The following is a 26,902-nucleotide window of genomic DNA, read 5'->3' as shown; positions in this document are numbered from 1 at the left end:
CATAATCAAACTATCTGTCTATTTATTTATAGGATACCTACAATACGTTTTTATTTATCAGCCTATCTATCAATTTTTTTATCTACCTATCAACTATTAAACTACAAATAAATATATATCTATTAATATGTTAGGATACCTACTATAATTACCGTACAAGCCCCCGCAGGGATAGGCAAAAGTTCTATGCTCAAACATATGTGTTTTAAGTGGACTTAAATATGTATCTATCTTTCTATCTATCTACTCATATCTTTATATATCTGTCTACTAATACAAATATATATATCTATATGTTAGGATACCTACCATAATAACCGTACAAGCCCCCGCAGGGATAGGCAAAATTTCTATGCAAAAATACATGTATTTTAAATAGAGTTACATATTTATCTATCTGTCTATCTGTCCATCTGTCTACCTACCCATATGTCTATCAAAATACAAATATATCTATCTATATTTTAGGATACCTACCATAATAACTGTACAAGCCCCCGCAGGAATTGGAAAAAGTTCTATGCTCAAATACATGTGTTTTAAATGGAGCGACAGGTAAGGCATATTCTTCTTAAAGTATCCACCAATGAAAAACAATTGTAGTATTTCTTTCTCGTCATTTGTATTTTATCTTCAGATTTTCAATCCCTTTACCTTTTAAGTTTCAGAAAAATTTTTGTCTATAAAAATACACCAATCTTTTTTTTCTTTTAAAAAATATATAAATATATTAATGAAATGTTTAATTTATCAAACAGGAGTATGAAAAAATAGATTGCAGTTTTTTTTATTTACTGTTATACTTTTTGATTCTTCGCTGTAGGATATTACTTATAAATCAACCACTATGAAATACATACCGAGGTTTAGGAAAATCTAATTTTTGTTAACAAAATCACCAAACAAATCTTTTTATCTATCTATATAGTATATACATATGTCTATCTATTCTTAAACACTACCAGGCGAAATTGCTCCTCTCCCCCCCCCAAAAAAAAAACTTTCATTTTTGTTTCTTTATTCTTCTTCCCCATCCCCCTTTACCATCTACCCTCAAGCGCCCCAGAGTCTTCTAGGGGCGTAGCCGCTAGTTGGTTTATATTTGATTAGTGTAGCTACTCTGTAACTCCGTCCATCCGTACTTCCGTCTGTTACCCTGTTAACTTCCTGTTGCTCTTATATTATATTTTTGAAGTCAGGATTAATCTTTAAGCTCCAAGCCTAAGAGGGAAGAAGGGTAGTTTTAAACATAAAAAAAGTATGAATATAATGTAGACTTTAAAAAACCTAAAATATCTTCTAAAAATATATCCAATTATTCGCAAGATTCTAAGTAACACATATACAGGCAGACATTAAATCTGCCCATTTTTTAAAGATGTCACACTAAATTTTATAATACTAAAATTCGTTTTATAATGCGCCACGCTTATAAAAATTAAATAATTGATAATGATATGCCTATAACCAGGGATATAGGGATGGGGCGATGGATAATAATTTAATCTGCATTCCCTTCTTCTTTCTATTATAAAGTTTTAATAAAAGAAGAAATTGGTAAGTTTTTTTCTAAATCACGTTTTATCATTCGTTGGTTTAAAAGCTTTGTGTTCTTTAATAAATGTTGATAGGTTGGTCAAAAGTGTTTAAACTTTTCTACCATTAAATTTAATTTACAAAAGTAGGACTTTTGTTTTATCATTAGTAGGGGTGAACAACAAATTATCGACCATTGTCTTATCCCTAAGAACCCCTATGGTGCGAATATATTTATCGTACATTGTCTTATCCCTATATTCTTTGCGTTTAATGCAGGTGTTCTTAATAAAAGCATGAAATTATTCATGTACATACTATTAGACTTGATGTTGCTATAGTTACATACAATTTATAAACATCTTTGTCGACCAGTCGATATTTTATATGGAAATTAATATGTTATTAATAAATATTTTATCCTTTCCTGTCTATAATATAAAGTAGTAGGTTTTTTTTGTCTGAAGCTCAAGATCTCGTAAAATACTTGCTCGTAATTAGTTGTACTTTTCATAGAAGAAATATAGATGTCTTGTGGTGATTTCGGACCTTCTTAAATCGGTTTAGTTGTAACTTGTTTTCGAGATCTTAACTTACATATATAAATGGATATATGTAGTGTTATTTCGATATAATAAAAGCACAAATCTAAACTTGGTAATTATGTTTATTATAATGCATGGTTAAATAAAGGGAATACTTATTTTAAAAATTCAGGAAACATATTTTCTGTGACTGATTAACCTACAAGGAGGGAGGGGACATTGGACTTTAAATTACAAAAGTTTTATAAACATATGATTTTAGTAGGAGTCATTTTCTTTATCAGCATTGGGGTTAAATATCCATTGTCTTATCCCTTAAAATCCCTGAGATGATTGTACTAGTTAAAGCTTGGAATGTCCTTTTAATAATGACAATAACGCATGATAAAGTTTATCAAATGCAACTACAGACAGGGATACAGCACTTGCAAAAATAGCTATATTACCTTCAATGCTTCCGCCAACCAAAATCCATTGGTTTTCTGTGTCTTAAGTTTATTAGGGATCTCTTATTGATATAAATATTAAAGTAATAGAATGTCTTTCTTTGTGTCGATCTGTTATCTGTATTATAGGATCTTTCCAACCGCTAAGCCGATATTGTTCTTCTTTACAAGACACCATCATAAAGGTCGAGGGAAGATTTATATTTTTTGGGAGGAAGGGTACCTCCTCCCCTCCACCCAGGAGAAAAACCAAGCTTTTATTCAATCCTCTCTCCTCGCTTCTCCTAATATAGAGCCACTAAATGCTTGGGATAAAGTCTTTAGTAATAAGTATTAAACTAAGTAAGTTTTTGTACCGTAATATGCTATAATTGTAGTTCAATTTTTTTATTCCATTGTCCCTGACCAAATTGTGACCATGATTTACAAAAATTAGAATTTTGTGATTAATTATATTTGTCCTATATATTTATACTAGCGGCTTCGCCCCTAGCCTCTAGGGGCTTTGCCCAAAGAGGTTTAATCAAACTAATTTTTCATGTTTTAGATTTTAAAGAAATTTTTTTTTTAAATCGGTTCAGCGGTTAGTGAGATCCTTCGCTACAAACAAAAAAACAGACAGAAAAACAAACAGACAGACATCGTTCTACTTTGTATTATAGATACCAGCGGCATCGCCACTATAAAGTCAAGGGGTCACTTTTTAAAATTTTATAAATCTGGGAGGGGAAGTATTCTTTTAGGGTCAATTTCCCCGGAAATAGTGGACATCCTCTTACCTAAAAGTAGCTTCTCTGTAAAATAGAATCATATTGGTTCAGCAGTTCGCGAGATCCTATTCTACACACACTCGGTTACATGGTTACACATACATCCTGTCACTTTAATATAAGACTATATGAATTTCAATTGCTTTTATTAACCTTTTCACCGAAGATTTGATAAAACTTTTAGTTTTCAATTCAAGTTTACTGTTCTTTTCAATAAACTACTGTTAGCTTGTTATTGCTAAGCTAGCTATTAATAAATATAATTGTTCTTGTTATGTGTTTAATAAATAATATGATTTTATTTGTCCTTTAGCATTTAATAAATGTTTATTATTTGTTCTATTTATCAAACTTCATGCTATTATGATTATACGAGAGAGTGGTGTTTATACATTCACGTTAATATGGATAGAAGTAGTTTAACGACATATTGTCGATATAAACCCTTAAAATAGCCCTTTGACATAATAAAAATAAAAATAAAAGAGAAATTCTAACATACAGAAAGGAACAGACAGATATTCAAACATACCGACAAACAGACCATTTTAAGGGAAAAATTTATTAATAAATCATGAAAAAATAATATTACTGCTGTGTAAAAATAAATTCTAATTTGAACCCTCTTTGGTATTGAACAAGGAAACAGGAGTATTTAAATTGAGGCAAAATAAATCTTCCTTAAATTTTGAAAGTAAAATATTTTGTAAGAATCGGGGAAGAAATAAATTATTTTCCATTATGTACTAGAATTTGTTTTAAGGCGACACTTTAAATTATATGTATCCCTAAAAGAACCAATAAAACATACATTAATTTTAAAACTTTTCATTTTACAAAAAATGCAAAAATCTTTCTTTTTCTAATATTTACAAGCAATTAACGGCAAAAATTCAATCAGAATAATTTGATGTTTAATTTATCTTCCATTATCTATCCCTATATCCCTAGTGATATTGAAGCCCTTCTCCTTGTAACACTTCCCTTTGCTAATCTGTCCTCCCATGGACATTTCCTTCCTTCCTGTTTATCCTTGTTAAACTGTATGCTGTTATTGAATCAACATAATACATTGCTTAATAGCGTGTATAGATAGAGATTACATCAAGTTCTACGTAAATATATAGCAAATAATGTTTCTCTGTCTGTTTGTCTGTCTATCTTAAAATATCGATAAAATATGTCAGTCGTGGCATTATTTTATGCCTTTTTGTAAGTTTTTATTTTTCAACCAATAAAATAGCGTATAGTGTCAATAAAAATTACGCCATTCATTACAAATGACCAATGATAGGCCAGTATACAATTAACCATTTGTCAATTACAATGTATACTGGCCTATCTAGTCATATTTATTGTATGACGTCATTTTTTATTGGACACCATACGCTGTTTCTCAGCCTATTAGTTTTTTAAGTACTTTTTTGTCATTCATCTGTTTGCTTATTGGGACCCCCAAAACAGTCAAACTAATTTTATCGACGTTCTTATTCTAGATATAGGATGATAACAGTATGTTTTATGTTCATTTATATCTTGTTATTGCTGCGCTACTTATGGACAAAATCGTCCATCTTCCCATAACTAATTAATAAATAGCGTAACAACTTTATTCTTAAATCCTTCTCGCTGGTTATAAACAATTTGTTTATGGATTAATTTAATTAGCAATTATGGGAAAATTTAGGGGATCTTAAGGGATAAGATAATGGAAGATAATTTGATATACATTTTAATGATAATAAACAAGATTATCCCTTTTTAGACAATACTAGTTTGAAACTAACCAATAAAATTTTGTTAACAGTACCCAAAGATTGTAAGCCAACAAAAATGATAACTGGAATAAATCTTGAAAAACTAAACTTAAAAAGCAAGTAGAAGCAATAACAAGAACAAAATATTATTTGTTTGTGTATTTACTCTCGTTTACTTCTAAACCGTTTGAGGTTTCCATTTTAGTGCAGCTTTATTTAGATCGGGAATAGTATTAAGCTATTTGTCTTTTAGATTGGATGCTTTCACTGTGGGCTACAATTGAATCAAGACAAAAGTAAGTGCCGAGCCCTGGGACCTATGTAGGGTGAAAATATACATAAATCCTTGATGATTCCAGGTGGAGACAAAATATTTTAGCGGGGTCTTTTGGTTTTTTTTCAAATCAAAGTTCTGAAAAAAAATTGAAAAAAATATGAAAATCTTTAATAAAAAACAAACAAAAAATAATTTTTAATATTTTTTTTTATTTAAAGATACAAACAACTTACATAAATACTATAAGCTTTAAAAAAATCACAATTTTCAAATTTAGACTTTCAATATAAAGATTTGTAGAAAAAACCTAACAACAAATTCTAACATATTTCTGATCAACATAGCAATAAAACGTCTTTTGCAAAATCTTTATCATCAAAAATAAATAGAACTTACAAAAAGACTTTTTTTCATTTAAACTTATACTTTTCACATTAATTAACTTTAAAGATTGATTTTTTTTAAAAGAAAGGTTGCGTGATTTTTTTATTCATAATTAATTGCTTAATTTTGAGATTCAGATAAAAAAGCTTACTGCTTTATATCATTGGATACTCTACTAGCAGCGGCTACGCCTCTAGAGGCATATAGGGACCCTTAGGTTGGGGGGGGGGGGAAGACAAACACCCCCTTACAATTACAGTTTTTTTTAATGAAAAAGTTAAAAACATTTATTTTGGAGAGTTGATTCTCTTGGGATAGTGATGGTACCCTTCCCCAAAATAGTAATAAACCTTACCAGGACATATAAGAAGCTACCATGTAAAGGAGAACCATATTGGTTCAGTGGTTAGTGAGATCCCTTGGTGCACAAAGACTCACATAGAACGTGTTACTTTATTATAAAGATATATATATACACAGAAACTCTACAATCAGAGTATGTCTGTTTGTTCATCCGTCTGTATAAAAACATTACAGAATATATTTATTTGGTACTAGCGGCTACGCCCCTAGAGGCCTTTAGGGGCACTTGAGAGGGGAAGAAGTGGTTGAATTCTACAACTAGATTTTTTATTTTAGACTTAAAAAGAAAAAGTTATTTTTTGTGTGTGAAATGGGGTCCTTTTTTAGGGGTTGATTTCTCCTAGGATGGTGGAGGTACCCTCCCAAAATAAGTTATAAACCTTCCAAGAACCAATGAGAAGCTACATAGAAAAAAATGAACCATTGATCATTGTTAATTACTATTCAGGGATCTAAAGGGATAAGACAATGACCGCTAAATTGATTTACATTCCCAAATATGATACATGGATAACCCTTCTGTATGTTTCAGTTAATGGTTGAAATGTTGGGCACTTAATTTAATAATCTAACCAAACAAAAATCGCAACAGGTCCCCTAAGTAGTTAAGCCAACAAATAACAAATTCCTATATTAAACTATGGGGACTAGTCTAATAAACAGCCCATTGTCCCATCTCGCTCTGATAAATATATTTTTGTATCTGTATGTTACACTTGCTATGTTATTTATTTGTATTCTTTTAAACTTAAGAGCTTCACTAATTATGGATGTTGTCTTTTTCCCTTGTTAAATCCAATTACCTAATTCTGGATATTCTTTGAGGTTGATAATTACAATTATATTTTATTAAATGGAAAAAGAACAATTTAATCATAATTCAAGATAAAAATTATTTTATCACTAGCGGTTTTGCCCCTAGAGGCATCTAGGGGCCCTTGATAAGTGGGGGGAAGTTGACCCCTCCCCTACTTTCAGTTTTAGTATGTAAAAGAAAAAGTTTTTTTTTAAATGTTGGGTAGGAACTAATTTTTTATAAACTCAAAACTTCTCAGGACCATGAAAAACTTGAACCAAGAAGAACTATATCAGTTAAGCGGTTACAAAGAATCTTCGGTACCGACAGACACCCTCACACACACACACACACACACACACACACACACACACAAACAGACAGACACAGAAACTGTTACTTTTATATAAGGATTAATAGACACTAAACTACTCCTTAATATGTTGATCCTATTATCAGTATAAAAGATAGGTCAATAAAGAAGAACCAAATTGGTCCAGCGGTTAGCAAGAACTTTAGGCACAGACAGAAAAAACACACGGACATCCTATTTTTTTTATACAGGGATATAACTTTTAAACGATAGGAAAATTTTTTTTTCCAGATGATATTTCTCTCCCTGCTTTAAAGCACTATTTATGATACAAAATAGATGTCTGTTTGTCCATCTTTCTGATGCTTAAGAACTGATATGGTTCTTTTTTTACTTAACTATGTAGCTTCTCATTGGTCCTTGGAAGGTTTATAACTTTTTTTGAGAAAGAGAAGAGAAATCGCCCCTTAAAAAAGGACCACAACACACAAAAAAACTTTTTCTTTTTAAGCCTAAAATAAAAATATAGTTGTTGAATTGAATATAGCAAAATAAATATATTCTGTATTGTTTTTATACAGACGGATGAACAAACTGATTGTAGAGTTTCTGAGTTTATATGTATCTTTATAACAAAGTAACAGGTTCTATGTGAGTCTTTGTGAACTATGGTTCTCCTTTACATGGTAGCTTTTCATATGTTCTGGTAAGGTTTATAACTATTTTAAGAAAGGGTACCACCACTATCCCAAGAAAATTAACTCTCCAAAATAAATGTTTTTGACTTATTCATTAAAAAAAACTGTAATTGTAAGGGGGGTTTGACTTCCCCCCCAACCTAAGGGTCCCCATATGCCTCTAGTGGCGTAGCCGCTGCTAGAAGATTATCCATTAATATAAAGTAGTAAAGTTTTTTATCTGAATCTCAAAATTAGGCAATTAATTATGAATAAAAAAATCACGCAACCTTTCTTTTTAAAAAAATCAATCTTTAAAGTTAATTAATGTGAAAAGTATAAGTTTAAATGAAAAAAAGTCTTTAGTAAGTGCTATTTATTTTTGATGATAAAGATTTTGCAAAAGACGTTTTATTGCTATGTTGATCAGAAATATGTTAGAATTTGTTGTTAGGTTTTTTCTACAAATCTTTATATTGAAAGTCTAAATTTGAAAATTGTGATTTTTTTAAAGCTTATAGTATTTATATAAGTTGTTTGTATCTTTAAATAAAAAAAAATATTAAAAATTATTTTTTGTTTGTTTTTTATTAAAAATTTTCATATTTTTTTCAATTTTTTTTCAGAACTTTAATTTGAAAAAAAACCAAAAGACCCCGCTAAAATATTTTGTCTCCACCTGGAATCATGAAGGATTTATGTATATTTTCACCCTACATAGGTCCCAGGGCTCGGCACTTACTTTTGTCTTGATTCAATTGTAGCCCACAGTGCTTTTGATTGTTAAGCTATTTTCCTCCAATTCCCCCCAACAAATTAGGAGTCCCCTAACGATATTGGCGCCACTTCTTGTACCTAAAAAACTGTTGAAAAATGGTAAAAATAATCTCCCTCTCTGAATTTTGCATTTTTGTAACTAAACCAAAAGGTGAGTTTTCCCTTCCGCACATGTATATACAATCATCTAATGATCAGAACCGCAAATTATTACAGAAGCACAATCTTTCCCTTTCTCATTGCTTCACAATTATCATTACAATCTCTAATTGTAATTGTTCTTTCTTTGCGATTCTTGGAAAAGACAATTGTTAATATATTGATGTACATTCCAAATGATGGTCAACAACATTACTCCTACTGTAGATCAAAATTAGTGGTTTAAACGTTTGGGCACTCAATTAAATTAAACAACCAATTAAAATTCAAGAACGAATAAGAAAACCTTTTTTTATATAAAACTTAGGGTACTAGTGTCAAAAACATCCCAATGTCCCCTTCCTCCCTAAAAATAAAACCACTATGCAGATGTGCTAATTTACGATAACGAGTGCACACTAAACTCAATCAACCTTAAATTAATATTTCCTGTTTAGACAAGGGGACAAAAATAAGTAAAGTTTTCATAGATAGGTCAATAATAAAAAAATGAGTCTTCCTAAATTCTTTCCAATTAAATATATAGAGAGCTTAACTAGGATTCGGTGCTTTCCTTTCAAAGTATCAGGCGAGCACCTAACAATCCCCCTCTTCAGGTACATATTCCTACGGAGCTATAACCTTGCGCGATTACTCTCTACCCAATATAACCTAACTTAGCCATAGGTAAAACACTCACATACAAATAACTCCCAATCCCCTTTTTATTTTTATTTTTTTCAAAACAATAAGGAGGGTGGGTTATGGGCTCGCTAGGCATTTCAAGGGAAACCACCACTGCTTATATTTGTTCTCTTCATAATTTGATAACAAAAGCCTAATAAAAACAAAAAAAATGTTTCAAAACAAATAGATAATTATTCCAGAGCAAAATGTTTGATTTATTTTTATTTGAATAAATAAATTTATGTTCTTTGGTCGAATGCTGATTAATATTTTCAGGGATAGAGAATTAGGAATAAATGTTGTATTGTTTTTAGAGCAAAGTTTTTATTATTATTAGGCTATGATCTTGCGTCCATAATGGTAATCTTTATCTTTGAATTAGGTATGTAAGAATTGTCCTCTTGATTTCAAACTTGGCATGATGATCCTTTTCACTTAATTTTTCTAACATAGTTTCTTAGGATTATTAGATTTAAAGTTATAAGCGAAGCAAGGATTAAGGCACCCATGTAGTTAGATATAGTGAAAAAAAAAAACATTTTAAAATTTTCTTTTGTATAAGAAAAGGTGGGGTTAAGAGCTCGATTGGCACTTTGAGGGAAAATCAAACTAATCTTTTTTCTTAACTAATATTTTATTGACCATACATTTTATTTTTTAAAGTTTTTTTTATCATAAATGTCTTTCAAATTTTTACAGCTTATAAAAAATAAAAATTAAGCCTTTAAGTGATCATTTTAGGCAATAGTATAATATAATTATAATTGTAATGCTTATTAAAAATAGATTTGTTTTAATACATGACTTTTCAAAATCACATTAAAGCTATTAATAATAAATAAAGTTTGGTATTTTGTACTTTTTCTGTTTTTATACCTTTAAACTTATAATGAAATTTTAAATAAGCAGTCATTCTGTAGACCTTGAAAAACAGTAATTTTTATGCCAATTATTTGCCGTTAAATAAAAGTATTCTTGATTGACATAATGTGCTTCTTTTTTTCCGAAATTAAATTTATAAAGGTGCCTTCACCTAAGTGTACTAAGTAGTACAAATGTTAATAAATTCTATTATATTCTATTCTATTCTATTCTAATATGATAACATCACTTCAATTAAAAAGTTAGAAAGACAGACAATCAGACTATATAGCTATAAAAAAAAGCTGCGCTACAAAAAAATGCAATAATTATCAAACTGCGTTCCTAATGTCATTTTAATCTTGCAGAAAATTAAATCTAGAGTTAGTTGTAAGCATCACAGATGCTGTATAACTATAACTGTATGTCCGTTCGAGAATGCTTATAAAATCTGTAACTTTGATCTGAAAGTAATACTTATGAAAATAATTGTTCTTTTGAAAATAAAAAGTATATTTATCTTTACCTCTTATACTGTTATTCTTTACTAGCGACTATGCCCCTAGAGACCTCTGCGATGGAAGTCGACCCCCCCCCCAACTTTCATTTGTACTTTTAAAAAGCAAAAAAAACTCCCCTAAAATAAATATAAAGCTTCCAAGGACCTATGAGAAGCTATCCTTTAGAGGAGAACCATATTTGTTAGCGAGTTCCTTCGGTACAGAACAGACAGACAGATGCTGTTACTCTATTATAAAAGTATTGAAGAAAATATATTTTCAAGGAATATTGCCTTATTGACAGACAGACAAACGAACCTAAAGACTTTACAAATAATTGTTATGCTTTTCAGGGAACTATGGACAGATATGTTTGATATACTTGTCTTCATTGAATGCAGGTAGAAATACTTTTTATCTATCTATATATGAAACTATTTGTCTGTCAGTCTGTCAACCAGTCTGTCTATTTGTCAGTCTGTCTGTCTGTATATATCTATCTATCTATCTATCTATCTATCTATCTATCTATCTACCTACCTATCTATCTATCTATCTATCTATCTATCTACCTATCTATCTATCTACCTATCTATCTATCTACCTATTTATCTATCTATCTATCTATCTATCTAATTAATCTATCTATTTATCTATCTAGGACGCTGAACCATATTGGAAGTATGTCAAGTAAAGAGTTTATCCTGAAGCTACTCCATGACTCAACTAAAAAAGTAGATAAAGAGTTAGATATATTTAGGTAAAATATCATTATATTCTTTATTTTTCTTTCTGAATTTGTAATATTTCTTGTAGTACAGTTACTCAATTAATGGCGAAAATGCTATGAGTGACTTATGAAAATAATTGCGAAACTTTTAACCACTTCTAAATATGTTATAGCTACAATATACAGGGTGCACCACATAAATCCGGACTTTTTCTTATTTTTAAACAAATAAACATAAAATCGTAAATTTTAAAGACTTTATTGAATTTTAAAAACTGGGAAGCAACCTAGGTATATGACTATTAGATTATGTAATAAAATCGCCGCCAGCCTTAATCACCGCCTCTACCCGCCCCCTGAACCGCCCGCCGACCCTGGTCACCATGTCCCTGTTCAAGCAGGCGGAGTTCTCCATGATAGGAGCAATGAGAGAGGTCTTTTTGGTATGGGCGCGTCTATTGGTTCATGCTTTAATGGCGCTCCAGGCCCAAAAGTCCATTGGATTAAGATCGGGGCTGCTGGGAGGCCACATCTCCTTAAGGAGTGAGTAACAGCAGGATCCAAATTAACCCATCTTTAAAGCTACCCTTTGACACGGTGGCTCTCATTTGGGCCAAGTCAGCTGGGATAGAGAGCTCTAGTCTTTTCTAGTGTTTTCACTAGGTATCTGATAGTATCTCCAGCAAGTTTCATTAGTCCATCTCACCTACAGATGGGCTGAGGTCAGATTTAGTAGGCCCAAGTCATAAATCCACGGTAATTTATCTGCGCAATTCGAATCTGCCTTGTTGAACATATGGCGGCCAGCTCGGCGTACACGTCCTCCATCGTCCAAAGATTTTCATGGGCAAAAAGGTCATTACCTAAGCTTTCTATAGTGGGGTCAAACGTCCTGATTGGTCAAGTAGTTTTGGCGCTATGGCCATTTTAAAAAAGTCCGGATTTATGTGGCGCACCCTGTACCTAGTATTTTATAACCCGTGTCATCTTATTGATTGGCTACAAAACTTTGGGAATTATTTTGAATTTTGATTGATGACGTTATGATTTTTAATCAACAGAAGGGTTAGATTTTTTTCTATTTGGGTTGTATAACCATTAATCTTCCATTGTCTTATTCCCTTAAATACCTGATAATGGGTTTAAAATTAAATAAACTCTGAGTGATTTAATATCTAAAAGAAAGACATCGTAAAAATAATCAAAACTTAATATAGGATGTCACTCTGTTTGGCTATTCATATGTCCATATTTGTATTAATCAAAAGATCCAAGTAACTTCAGGGGTGAATGGGTTCTGCTTTTAAGTAAAGCATTAAATGTTGGTTGGTTTTGCAATTTTTGGGGTAATAGTCAGGAAGGGGTAATAATAATCATTTACCAAAAATATAAATAAAGGCTAGGGGCAAAACTTTGTATTGTCAATAAACGATAATTAAACGAAAGGACATACGAACAAATACTTATCCTAGAGTAGCTTCGCTACTAACAAGTAAAGGAAAAAGATAATAAAATGATTGAACGCACGAACGATACAAAATTTTCCTAATTACTAAAAGCAAAGATTTCTATCAATTTCAATGAATACCGAAAAATGACTTTTTAAAATGTAGCCCTTATATTTCTAATAAGAAGAATTAATCTTCCAATGATATATCCGTGTATTTGCAAATAAAGAAATTAAAGACAAAAATGAGACTTTCCCTTTAAGCGTCTGTTGAGCTCTGAAAACCCCACTTATTTTTAAAATAAATTGAAAAAGGAGGGTTATTTAGCATAAAGTAATAAACAAACAAACAAAAACTTTATCTCCCCCCTTATTTTTGATTTTTTTAAAAGGAGGGAGAAGGTCATGCATTGACTTTGTTTGATTTATTTATAATTGGTGTCAAAATGTTCAGCTTTAATAGACTAATTTTAATTGACACTGACCCTCAATTTGACAATTTAAAGTACTGTATGTGTAACATTCGAGCCATAGGCTTAATTTCAGGGGGCAATATAGCAGACTACCAACTTATTGTACTGAATTTGTCTTTAAGTTCTAGCTATCCAAATTTGGAGACTAGAGATGGGGTAGGGGTTAAGTCGACCCTCCACTTTTACTTTTAGTTTTAAAACTTAAAAAGGGAAGGGACGTTACACTGAATATTAATCTGGAACCTAAACCTTAGTAAACACGTTCTATCATCCGTTGGCTTATAAACCTTAATAAACCTATGAATTAAAGTAATCAATATCAAAACTTTCTAATCGGTATATAATTTAAAAAAAAAACAGGCTTTGTTCATCAATATAACGTGCAGTGCCTTATCCATTAAGATCCCTTGTAAAGCTAATCTTTTCTTTTTCTAGTGAGGTACAACATGCAGCAGGAATTGGTCGTCTTTTATTCCTATTAGATGGTAAGATATTTAAAAGTAACATTATTATTGCCCGTGCCTTCGGCATCTCGGGGTTTAAAAAACTGGTTTTAATCTTATAATTGTACATTTTATATCCGCGGAAAGCTGTTTAGTGTTTATAATACGATGCGATAAATAACTATTCTAACTATCCAATTATTTATCTATCTAGGTTTAGATGAAATAACAGATGTAGCCAACCTGACAAATCTAAGTCCAAAATATTCAGGAAATTTTAAATTTGTTTAAGAATATTAAATAGCCTAAAACCTTCTTAAAACTAATTAAAAATAAGCTGTTTTGAAGATAGACAAAATGACATCCTATAACTAAAATTTCATATATTTTGAGAATTATTTTAAGGGATAAGACAATTAAAGATAAATTCATGTTCAAACCCAATTATGATAAACAAAACTGCCCCTTCATATAAAAAGTTTAATCACGAATGAGATAACGTTCTAATATCTCATTCCTCCCTGTTGAAAATAGAAAATTTTGTGAACTTTTTTATCCACCCTCTTTTTTTTTATATAAATCTGACTTTCTCTCTTTCTCCCCCCCCCCTCTTTCTCTCTCTCTCTCTCTCTCTCCCTCTTTCTCTCTCTCTCTCACTCTTTCTCTCTCTCTCTCTTCCTCTTCCTCTTCCTCTCTCTCTCCCTCTCTATCTCTCTCTCTTTCTCTCTGAACTAAATAGCACGCACCAATAATCTTTAATAGCCAAAATTGTTCCAGCCCTATGATTTTATACTCTACTCTGATTGGAGATTTTTTATCTATCTATCTTTTTTTTTTATATCTATTTTTTCGATTATCTATTTCATTATTAAATCCCTTTTTGTGATCGAAATTTCAATATTAATTAATTTAGATGTCTGGAATTTTACCTTTCAATTTATTTATTATTTATTTTTATTTTCTAATTAGCGTCTATGCCTTTAGCACCTAGGGGCTCGGTATTCGAAGGAGTAGAGGAGCTAGAATAATAGCTTACACCATTTCAAGATTTAATTTGAATATAGAATAGCCTAAAACCATCACATGCTTACAATAGAGAACCCAATTGTTCCAGTAGTTATTGAGATCTTAAGCTATAGACAAAAAAAATTACAACTTATTTAATAGAATATCTATCAATTTAAATTCTATTCTTTCAACTTTATTTTATTCTGTTGAAATTTACTGTGAATGTGTATTTTTTTTATCCATTAATTTATCATCCATTGTCCTATCTTTGATTTCTTTTATTAGAAAGCATTGAGATTGCATGACAAACTTATAGAAAAAGAAATCTTCACCAATAATCAATAATAATTTTTTTGGTTTTTCTTTGATTTATTTCTAAAAATTAATACTTCAGTAATATTGGTTTAAAAATGCTTAAAAAACACGATAAACCAGAAAATTAAGAAAAACAAATTTTCGTTATTAGTTGATGATGTATTGACCCCAATACAGTTGACCCAGTCAATCCTGTGTGGTAGGCTAGCTCCAGGTATGTATATTAAGTCACGTATATATATAGATAGATAGATGTGTTGACCCTCATACAGCTGACCCAGTCAATCCTGTGTGGTAGGCTAGCTCCAGGTATATAGATAGATAGATAGATGTGTTGACCCTCATCCAGCTGACACAGTCAATCCTGTGTGGTAGGCTAGCTACAGATATATAGATAGATAGATGTGTTGACCCTCAAACAGGTGACACAGTCAATCCTGTGTGGTAGGATAGCTCCAGGTATATAGATAGATAGATAAATGTGTTGACCCTCAAACAGCTGAAACAGTCAATCTTGTGTGGTAGGCTAGCTCCAGGTATATAGATAGATAGATGTGTTGACCCTCATACAGCTGACCCAGTCAATCTTGTGTGGTAGGCTAGCTCCAGGTATATAGATAGATAGATGTGTTGACCCTCATACAGCTGACCCAGTCAATCTTGTGTGGTAGGCTAGCTCCAGGTATATAGATAGATGTGTTGACCCTCAAACAGCTGACCCAGTCAATCCTGGGTGGTAGGCTAGCTCCAGGTTTATAGATAGATAGATAGATGTGTTGACCCCCGTCCTTTAGCCTCAGATCATGTTTAGCTAATAAATGTTTTTAAAATATTTAATGATTTATAATTACCTGATTTTTATGTTTCATGTTTTACGTAGTAAAATTATTCATTTTTATTTGACCCTTGATTTTTTCTGCTTTCTTACATCTGCTGTCATGTGGAAAATTAATGCTTTTCTACAATTTATCTGCGCATTTTACATCCATCAATTTTTATATGCATAACTTGTACACAAAGTTTCATTAAAATATACAAAACTTTATCTGCGCTTATGACAAATTTCGGCAATTTCCCCCAAGGTGCGTAATTAAGCCTAGAAACCCCTCTTCCTTATTTTCAAATAAATTGAAAATAAAGGGTGCTAGTTGAATAATCTTAATAATATTGTAGGTGCTCATGTCATAGTTACCTCTAGGCCCCATACTCTAACATATCTACACTCAAGCAAATATGGTTGAATAATCTTAATAATATTGTAGGTGCTCATGTCATAGTTACCTCTAGGCCCCACACCCTTACATATCTACACTCAAGCAAGTGGTTGAATAATCTTAATAATATTGTAGGTGCTCATGTCATAGTTACCTCTAGGCCCCATACTCTAACATATCTACACTCAAGCAAATATGGTTGAATAATCTTAATAATATTGTAGGTGCTCATGTCATAGTTACCTCTAGGCCCCATACTCTAACATATCTACACTCAAGCAAATATGGTTGAATAATCTTAATAATATTGTAGGTGCTCATGTCATAGTTACCTCTAGGCCCCATACTCTAACATATCTACACTCAAGCAAATATGGTTGAATAATCTTAATAATATTGTAGGTGCTCATGTCATAGTTACCTCTAGGCCCCATACTCTAACATATCTACACTCAAGCAAGTGGTTGAATAATCTTAATACTATTGTAGGTGCTCATGTCATAGTTACCTCTAGGCCCCATACTCTAACATATCTACACTCAAGCAAATATGGTTGAATAATCTTAATAATATTGTAGGTGCTCATGTCATAGTTACCTCTAGGCCACATACCCTCACATATCTACACTCAAGCAAATATGGTTGAATAATCTTAATAATATTGTAGGTGCTCATGTCATAGTTACCTCTAGGCCCCATACTCTAACATATCTACACTCAAGCAAATATGGTTGAATAATCTTAATAATATTGTAGGTGCTCATGTCATAGTTACCTCTAGGCCCCATACTCTAACATATCTACACTCAAGCAAATATGGTTGAATAATCTTAATAATATTGTAGGTGCTCATGTCATAGTTACCTCTAGGCCCCATACTCTAACATATCTACACTCAAGCAAGTGGTTGAATAATCTTAATAATATTGTAGGTGCTCATGTCATAGTTACCTCTAGGCCCCATACTCTAACATATCTACACTCAAGCAAATATGGTTGAATAATCTTAATAATATTGTAGGTGCTCATGTCATAGTTACCTCTAGGCCCCATACTCTAACATATCTACACTCAAGCAAATATGGTTGAATAATCTTAATAATATTGTAGGTGCTCATGTCATAGTTACCTCTAGGCCCCATACTCTAACATATCTACACTCAAGCAAATATGGTTGAATAATCTTAATAATATTGTAGGTGCTCATGTCATAGTTACCTCTAGGCCCCATACTCTAACATATCTACACTCAAGCAAGTGGTTGAATAATCTTAATAATATTGTAGGTGCTCATGTCATAGTTACCTCTAGGCCACACACCCTTACATATCTACACTCAAGCAAGTGGTTCAATAATCTTAATAATATTGTAGGTGCTCATGTCATAGTTACCTCTAGGCCCCATACTCTAACATATCTACACTCAAGCAAATATGGTTGAATAATCTTAATAATATTGTAGGTGCTCATGTCATAGTTACCTCTAGGCCCCACACCCTTACATATCTACACTCAAGCAAGTGGTTGAATAATCTTAATAATATTGTAGGTGCTCATGTCATAGTTACCTCTAGGCCCCATACTCTAACATATCTACACTCAAGCAAATATGGTTGAATAATCTTAATAATATTGTAGGTGCTCATGTCATAGTTACCTCTAGGCCCCATACTCTAACATATCTACACTCAAGCAAATATGGTTGAATAATCTTAATAATATTGTAGGTGCTCATGTCATAGTTACCTCTAGGCCCCATACTCTAACATATCTACACTCAAGCAAATATGGTTGAATAATCTTAATAATATTGTAGGTGCTCATGTCATAGTTACCTCTAGGCCACACACCCTTACATATCTACACTCAAGCAAGTGGTTCAATAATCTCAACAAACAGCTTTTATCACTCGATATACAGGGTCTTTCAGGTAACTTCACATTAATATTTTATCAATTTATAACTTCTAACAATGATTTAATGAATTGATAAGTCGAAATATCTACATTTATAAAACTCTATTTCTACAATTATTCTACTCATTACCTTTCATAGCAGTACAAAATATCTATTCAAAACAATATTTGGGTTTTGAAATATTCCAAGGGATCGCGCTAACCTCTGAATCTATATGGTTTTCCTTTACAGTGAAGCTTCTTACATGTCCAGAAAATGTTAAAAACTATTTGGAGGAATGAACAGCCAACGTCCCACGAGAAATTGACTCATAGAAAAAATTTATCCTCCTCAAAATTATGTCTACTCATTATTTTAAAAAATTAAAATTCTATTAACATGTTTTGCAATATATTTTAAAGATTGAACGAGCTCATTTGTTCACAGTTTTGTAGAAAATAAATTATTTCAGAGGAGGGGGTGTGTGAATTCATCCACAGTTTTGTAGTAAATAAATAATTTCAGAGGAGGGGGTGTGCATTTATCTACAGTTTTGTAGAAAATTATTTTTTTTAGAGGAGGGGGTGTGTGCATTTATCCACAGTTTTGTAGAAAATAAATTGTCTCCAGATGATTTTGAAGTTCCCTGTACAGAACTTTGCCCCTGCAGGTTTGTCTATTGTTTTTATAAGCGAAGCTTTTCTATAAATAGGGTCAGTCAGTAAGTCACTTAATCCGTGCATACGTTTGTAAGTATAGATCTTAATAATAAAATAATTTACTAGCAGACGAAAAAAGTCTTTGGAAAAGGGGGGGGGGTAATTATCTGTATATGCATATATACTATAGAACTGTTATATAAATAAACAGAAAAAAATCTTGTTTTTTAGAGTGCTCCAGGTTCGAGCTTTATCAGACAGATATATTTTCTCTCTAGCATCAAATCCTTTCTATCTCTGGCTATTATGTACCATCTTCTATGAAGCAGGTAGGAGATAGATAGTTCAATTGATTGATAAATAGATAGATAGATATGTAGATACATAAATGGATAAATAGTTAGATAGATAGTTAGATAGATACAGATAGATAAATTGATGTATGAATAAAGAGATAGATAGACAGACAGAAAGAAACAGACAAAAATACAGACAAACAAAAAGACAGACAGACAGAAAAACGGACAGACAAACAGACTGACAAACACAAAGATTGATTGATTGATTTATTTTAGGTGAGGGGTATGTACCACGCACCCTGACACAGTTATACACATGGGTTATTCTAGTCTTCTCAAACCAATGGCAGGTAGTGTCTTCAAATCATTATATTTTACTCACGGTATCTTATAATTCAATTTAACAAGAATAGTGTAGTTTGATTTTTGAAAAAGTTATTTTTATGGTTATAAATACATAGATTACATCCTCAATGATGATGAACAATTATCCCATCTGATGATTAATAGTATTGGTTAAAGAAGTCTTATACTAAAATGTTATTAATTTTTTTTAGGGTAAAGATGAGCTTAAATTAGATAAAGAGACAGCTGAGTTTTTAATTGTAAGTATTTTAAGATTTTTTGTTGTTTTACCACTATATAACCTAGATATGTCCGTCACAGTTTTAAGAATAATAATAGTCTTGTGTTTACATTTCATTTGAATTTAAGAAGTATGTTATTTCGAGTTTTTTAGTCATACATTCTATAACTAATTGCAGAGTGACTATTCACCTAATTTTGAAACTCTTTCTTTGAATCCTTACATTTATTTGATTATAAATTTAATAAGGATTTCCCTAGCTAAATTAATGCAATTTGTCTAGTTAAATCTAGTTTTATGACTATTAAGCTAGAACATTTAACCCATTTCCTATCATCCTATGTCTCTATCCCTGCCTATATTGTTCTCTTTCACTGAGAATTTTGTTATCTTATTTATTCTGCATTGAACATAGTATTCCTTGTTTCAAACTAAAAATTTCAGGGATTTTCAAAATTATGTTACAACCTTGTACAAAACGGGACAATAAAGATGTCAGCTTTCCTCAACGGGGAGGGGGATAAATTGATCTTCCCCCACCTACAAAATTTAACCCTCGATCTTGGCAGGTATTCAGCTATTATCATTTTTTATTTTTTTTCTAATTTCAAGGAAGTCTATTTATCATTGTAAGGATGTGTGTATGTCTAGCTGTATAATTTTTTTCATATCATTTTTAATATCATCTAATATTTTCTTTTTCTCTTTGTCTCTCACTTTCTGTCTTACCTTTCTCTAATCTAGCTATCTAAATATTCACGGTTAAATTTTTCTAGCCATTCTTTATCCAACCATTCTGTATTCGACCTCTTTATCTATATTAAATGTATTTATCTGATTCAGAGCTCAAACATACGGTATGATGGTTGTTTCAAAATCACAAAGGTATGTTGTTTTTTTCTTATAAATTTGTTGTATAGAAAAGACAAGGCTTAGGCAAAAAAAATCATTTGATAATGATCCTTTCTATATTTAGTATTTTCTTCGTTGATTTTACAATGTTATAAATCCTTTTTTTTTAAAGTAACAATGTTTGTCTGTCTGTCTTTTTATTTTTGTACCTCCGATCTGTTACCATTTTCCTTTACAGTGTAGCTTCTCATAGGTTGCCCTGAAAAAAATTACCTTCTTCTGTAGCAGCTAGAAAATATTTATGGGTTTTTGACGATTGCTTGCTTTATTAGGGAACATTAAAATCTGGTGTAAGATTCAAGTAATAATACAGCCATTGCTGTGACCTTACCATGATAAAAAAATAGATTAATTTTTATTTAATTTATTTGTTAGGTTGATAAGACAATGTGCTTCAGAAAGCATTCATAAGTAATATATAACTTTTATTCTTTTTATAAAAAGAATTTTTATAATTATTTTATAGATAGAAACTATAAATAAACCATCCTCCTGAATTTTGGTTAGGATTTTAGTAGTTTAGAATGAAAAGAAAAATAAACTACAAAAAGATATCCCCTAACTTTTCTCTCAATCATTATAATCTACTTGTTTAAAAAAATTTTCCCTTTTTCAGATTGTAAATCGCTCATTAAGCCACCTATTTATTTATTCTATAATTTTTAAAAGCGAAGCTTTTCTATAATTAGGGTCGGTCCGTCCGTCCGTACGTCCGTACGTCCGTACGTCCGTCCGTAACGGATAGCTTTTTCCGTTAATTTAGGCATGTTAGAATTGTCCTATCGATTTCAAATTTTGCATGGTGATTCCTTTAGTAGTTAGGTACGATTTAGAAAGCGTAGCAACTCTATAATCATTACCAAAATGTCCGTACGTCCATTTTAAACATGTTGATTTTTTTACTTTTTTAACAACAAATTTTTATGTGATCAAATCATCGGATTGATCTAATTTTTTGTATATTGATTCCTGGGACAACAAAGTATAATGTAATAAGCGAAGCAACTCTATAATCAATCCCTAAAAATGTAAGTATGTCCATAAAAATTATCCTGTATCAAGCAGTTTTACAACAAATTTACTTACAATTTTGCTTTGACTCTTATAAATTTATATTATGATAATTAAGTTCTAACACTATACAAGTGTTAATGTCCGTTTGTCCTACCGTTTCAGTGCTTCGCTTTTATGGATGTTGTCATCCTTGTTTTTACTTCGTTTACTATGGACAAAATTGTATTTTTAACTTTATTGTAAGATATATTTATTAATGTGTCTATGCTTTTCAGGGAGGTGGAGTGTGAGTTTCGTCACTTGTCTCTGGCAGAATATCTGACTGCTATTCACATACACACAACAGGTGCTTAATTTAGTAGTGACTTCGCTCCTTGTTTGTGCTGTTATCATATCAATATACAGATGTGTCTTCTTTTTATAATAGTAGCAGGATGTCTTTCTATTTGTACCTAAAAATCTCGCTTATTGTCGCTAGAGGACCCTAAAGGCGTAAGATTTTTTTTGTTTATAACATTCTAGCTATCCAATGAACCAATTTTTCATTTATAGGAAGCTTCACATTGGTCCCTTGTATGGATTTAGTCTATATACATAAATATCTTCCTTTAAGTCCATTTAATCTTCAATATTAATTTAGGTGAACCTCTAAAGGGTTTTGCTAAGGACAGAAAAGAATTAATTCTGCAATATCTATCCGGCCTAGCTTCCCCCTCAACCAACAAGGATCAAAAAGTTGTTGAGAACTTTTTAAAGGTAATTAAGAACGTTTAAACAGACAGACAATCGGACATACACGTATTGAGCATTTTTTGTCAGTTACTATTTAAATACTTATTTATCAAGAAATAAAGGTTGGGTGATGAAAAAAAGCTGAACATTAATTATTGTAGTTTTGACTTAAAAAGAGCAATTAACAATTGTAAATATATATATATTTTTTTTAAGGCCTTATATAATAGGGGAAAGTAAATCTTTACTAATAGATCTATAACCCTAGATGAACTCCTTTTCTATACAAACTTCCGGGGTATTAGAATAAGTAATACCCATCACACAACCAACCCTTTGATTGCACGACCTTTGTCTGAGAAGTCCTTACTGTGCAATTAATTATGCTTAGTCACAACTGATAAATTTACCTAAAGCTAGGTTAATCAAAGGAAATTTAACTATTTTTAGCTGACCTATAAATGTAGATGAAATGAAATAAATGCCCTTTTTTACTACAATTTGTACAAGTTCTAAACAATAATATGGCCGGATTGTTCTTTTACTGTTTTCTAATTAGTCTAATTTACTGATTAGGGATCTAGATCTACTATAATTGTTTGCTTTGGAGTTGTGAGATATTAATCAACAACCAACGGACTAACAGACAAGCATCCAATTTTAATTTATTAAAATACTAAATTTAGTTTATATTTTAGTCGCTAGGGGTACCACTCAGCAAACGAGATCCAATATTCTACCTTTCAATAATACAGGTAAATGAAATACATTTTAAAAAATGCATTCACAATTTTGACATAAATAAGTCTTAATTATCCCATCTGTAGATTTAAATTATTGGTTGACAAATTTAGACACTACTAGTTTTGAAACCAATCAATCCAAAGTTTTTACGCTAACTAATTATGACTTTATATACTAGTGTAATTCAATTCACACTCTAATGTCACCTTCCTCCTTACGTTATTCTACCTTTCTTATATAAAAGTAACAGGATGTCTATCTATTCCAAAAGTTTCGAGGATTCAAGCTAACCGATTAGACATCTTTACAGTGGAAGTTTTGGAAGTTTTTTTTATAGGTTAAGGGAATGTTTATAACTATTAAAGAGTACCTTAACGCTCCCTAGAAAAATTGTCCCTGGATAAAATAAACACATTAAAAAAACTAAATGTATACTGTTTGGTTGGCCTTTTCCACTTTCCCTTAAATGCACCTGGATGCCTCTAGGGGCAAGACCGTTAGTATATTGACACAATACCAGCACCAACTGTGAATAATATTGTAGAAAATGAAAGGAGAATGGTACAACCAGGAGGGTCTACAGAAACAGATGTTGTTCATGAGATGCATCTATGAGAGTCAGGTACATATATAGATAGATAGGTATATACATTATACATAGATAGATAAAATGGTACAACAGGAAGGGTCTACAGAAACAGATGTTGTTCATGAGATGCATCTATGAGAGTCAGGTACATAGATAGATAGATAGATAGACATACAGACATGTTACAACCAGGAGGGTCTTCAGAAACAGATGTTGTTCATGAGATGCATCTATGAGAGTCGAAGGTACACACATACATAAATAGAAAGATAGCATACAAACAGGCATACAAACAGACAGACAGATATATAATAAGATAGGCTGCAGATTATAAATATACGCGGCAATAGTGACATTTTTAATTTGTATTGATTAATATATTTCAGTTGGATCAGCTGACAATGTTCCCGTTTCCCGGGCTCAAGATTATAAATATACGCGGTAATGCGCTCATTACTCTGGATCTGATAATTATCAACAATTTTATACTCAGGAAATCAAATAAAACATTAGTATATAGGATTTGTTTGGATTTGTTTTATTAAACGTTAAAATTGAATTTCAATGCCAGAAAATCAGCTTGGATTTCACTAATTTTAGGTTAGGTTAGGTTAAGTTGGTGAAATGTTTTATTTAATTTAAAATAAAATAGGCTACAATCAGACAATCAGCTGCTCGAACTATCTTTAAGGTAAGTTTTTCCTATACTCCAAAAGTAGTATGATGTGTGAGATATTTCAAGACACGTAGATTCTAAAGTAATCAATACACTTTTTATGTTTTTCGAATGAGAAATTTTTTTCAATGGTCCTCCAATACTGAGTATTTTAATTATCATAATTGAGGAGAATATTAATTTATGTCCATTGTCCAATTCTTGTATCAATATACATGGATATTATGACAGGGGGAAAATTGTAGTACTTTAGGTTGCTGACATGAACCTCATTTATTGGTCATTTATCCAGTAGGAGGGAAGTGTAAGGGGGTGGATGAAAGGATCGTTGCCAGCTACAAGTTTAATTTTATTAGAGTGCATAATAATCTGGTGTAAGATCCAATTAATAATAAATCCATTCATGTATCTTTGTTTAAACTAACCTCCATTAAATATTTATAGGGATCAAATGATTGACTACGCTGCTCTGAAAGCCATCCTGCCCTGCTTGAACCACGTGCGGACGGTGCGGCTGAATGGTGCGCGGCTAGAGGCAGAGGCTATCAACCGGCTCGCCGACATTGCGGCAGAGGTAAGAAAGAAAAGTCTTCAGGTAAACTATGATACATATTTTTCAAGGTTGGGGGTAAAGTCTGTAGGGAAAGGACAATGGATGCTAAATCATTCAAATATAATAAAGGGATGTATTTCTTTAGTTTTTATAGATGTGTAACATCTTTTTAAGTATGATATTCTCTTACTTACTGACTATTTAAATTTTTGTTAAAATTAAACTTTCATTCGCCTCTCTCTCTCTCTCTTTTTATCTATCTCTCTCCCTCTTTCTCTGTCTCTCTGTCTCTATCTTTCTATCTTTCTCTATCTCTTCTTAGATATAATATGAATATGCTATTCATTCTATGTTATCACATACAAATTATGTTTATATATACGCATCTATGACCGTTTTTTGGTCCTATAACAGTATATATTGGTTTATAATAAAAAAGCCTCTAGTGAAGCCAAAAATCATTAACATTAATTTTTATTTTTCAGCTGCGAGGAAATCTACGAGAACTTTATATACACGAGACCAGACCCTCTCTAGACCAAGATGTTGTACAAAAATTTAAAAACAATTGTAAAATGAAAGGCATAAAAACAAATTTGTAGTAACATTTTTAAAAATAAACCGTGCTTTCTCTTAAGTGTCCGTTGATCACTGACCCCCCACCCTCTCCCCTTCTTTTCCAAATAAATTTGAAATAAAACCTAACCTGACCTAAAGTAAAAAACAGGAAAATGAAAAACTATCCCCCTCTTTTTTTCTCAATGGGGGGGAGGAGATTTGTGCTCAACTTGGCACTTGGAAGGAAATTGTCAAATAAACTAAAATTTCAATTTAGTATAGTTCCAAGAAATATGACAAAATATAAATCAATCTTCATCCCTTATTCTCCAATTATATGCAATCTATCAAAAGTATAATTTTAAACTTGTGAAATTTGGGGGTTAAGATTAATTTATCGTATCTTATCCATGTTTCCATAATAAATACCAGTGATGATTTAAATTCAACAGGGAGGAAAGGGACATTAGGCTGTTTATTACACTAATTTTATAATAAAGTTTTCTTATTTGTTGATTGGTCGGTTCATTAAGTTGAGTGTCCTAACGTTTCAACAACAAATTGTAATCTATAAAAGGAGTAATTTTGTATGTCATCATTGGGTATGTACATCAATTTCTTATCTCTTGAGATATGTGAATTTTTAAACAAAACCTTTTAATTAAAACAAAAATTGTAAGAAATTTTTATATTTACCTAAATAATTTAAAGATTATAATTCATGACAATTTTTGAGAAGTATTTTTTCTTTTCTTTAAATGAAATTGTACATTTATGTAATTTTTTTTAAACAAGAGGAATCACCAAAATGTTTACTGTGAAAATTATAAACTATATTAGTCAGGAAAGGAAGCTTTATAGAACTCCCCTTGCGAGTTTTAAAAATGTAACTCGTTATAATTATTCCAGTTTGGATTCGAAACCGATTAATATCTGATGGATAAAAATCGGTTCTCAGACATACTGAAAAATCATGTGTAGCATTGTATTACAGACAATTTTCAACGAATATTTAAATAAAAATCATAAAATTGATACCAGTTTTTTAGCCTGGGTCTTCGGCCCCTCGGGGCGAATAAAACTTGTTTAAATCTTATGATATTTAATTTTAATATCTGCGGAAAGGTGTCTATAATACGATGCGATAAACAACTATTGTTAAATGAAATGTTGAGCTTATTGTAAACCAAAATTTGAAATATATAAACTCAAAATATATAGTAACAT

The 26,902-nt window shown here is 31.3% G+C and overlaps 1 protein-coding gene across 1 annotated transcript in view; it reads left to right on the top strand.

The window, feature by feature from the left end:
* Window positions 1-26,891, top strand: part of LOC145304444 (uncharacterized) — a 44,617-nt gene extending 17,726 nt beyond the window's left edge. The window contains exons 10-31 of the mRNA XM_080146323.1: window positions 469-555; window positions 11,181-11,228; window positions 11,489-11,587; window positions 13,913-13,962; window positions 14,135-14,191; window positions 15,395-15,457; window positions 18,274-18,387; window positions 18,930-19,023; window positions 19,244-19,341; window positions 19,588-19,661; window positions 19,869-19,916; window positions 20,342-20,466; window positions 20,741-20,782; window positions 21,185-21,220; window positions 22,099-22,169; window positions 22,464-22,579; window positions 23,254-23,310; window positions 23,844-23,921; window positions 24,275-24,382; window positions 24,542-24,579; window positions 25,009-25,159; window positions 25,603-26,891. Of these exons, the coding sequence (XP_080002449.1) occupies window positions 469-555; window positions 11,181-11,228; window positions 11,489-11,587; window positions 13,913-13,962; window positions 14,135-14,191; window positions 15,395-15,457; window positions 18,274-18,387; window positions 18,930-19,023; window positions 19,244-19,341; window positions 19,588-19,661; window positions 19,869-19,916; window positions 20,342-20,466; window positions 20,741-20,782; window positions 21,185-21,220; window positions 22,099-22,169; window positions 22,464-22,579; window positions 23,254-23,310; window positions 23,844-23,921; window positions 24,275-24,382; window positions 24,542-24,579; window positions 25,009-25,159; window positions 25,603-25,719 (1,771 nt within the window). The 3' untranslated portion in view covers window positions 25,720-26,891. The remainder of the gene's footprint in view (window positions 1-468; window positions 556-11,180; window positions 11,229-11,488; window positions 11,588-13,912; window positions 13,963-14,134; window positions 14,192-15,394; window positions 15,458-18,273; window positions 18,388-18,929; window positions 19,024-19,243; window positions 19,342-19,587; window positions 19,662-19,868; window positions 19,917-20,341; window positions 20,467-20,740; window positions 20,783-21,184; window positions 21,221-22,098; window positions 22,170-22,463; window positions 22,580-23,253; window positions 23,311-23,843; window positions 23,922-24,274; window positions 24,383-24,541; window positions 24,580-25,008; window positions 25,160-25,602) is intronic.
* The last annotated feature ends 11 nt before the right edge of the window (window positions 26,892-26,902 follow it).

Source organism: Acartia tonsa, chromosome 13 (genome assembly GCF_053477335.1).
Source record: "Acartia tonsa isolate MP-2025a chromosome 13, ASM5347733v1, whole genome shotgun sequence".
NCBI lineage: Eukaryota > Metazoa > Arthropoda > Copepoda > Calanoida > Acartiidae > Acartia > Acartia tonsa.
This window is presented reverse-complemented; position numbering and strand designations above follow the sequence as displayed.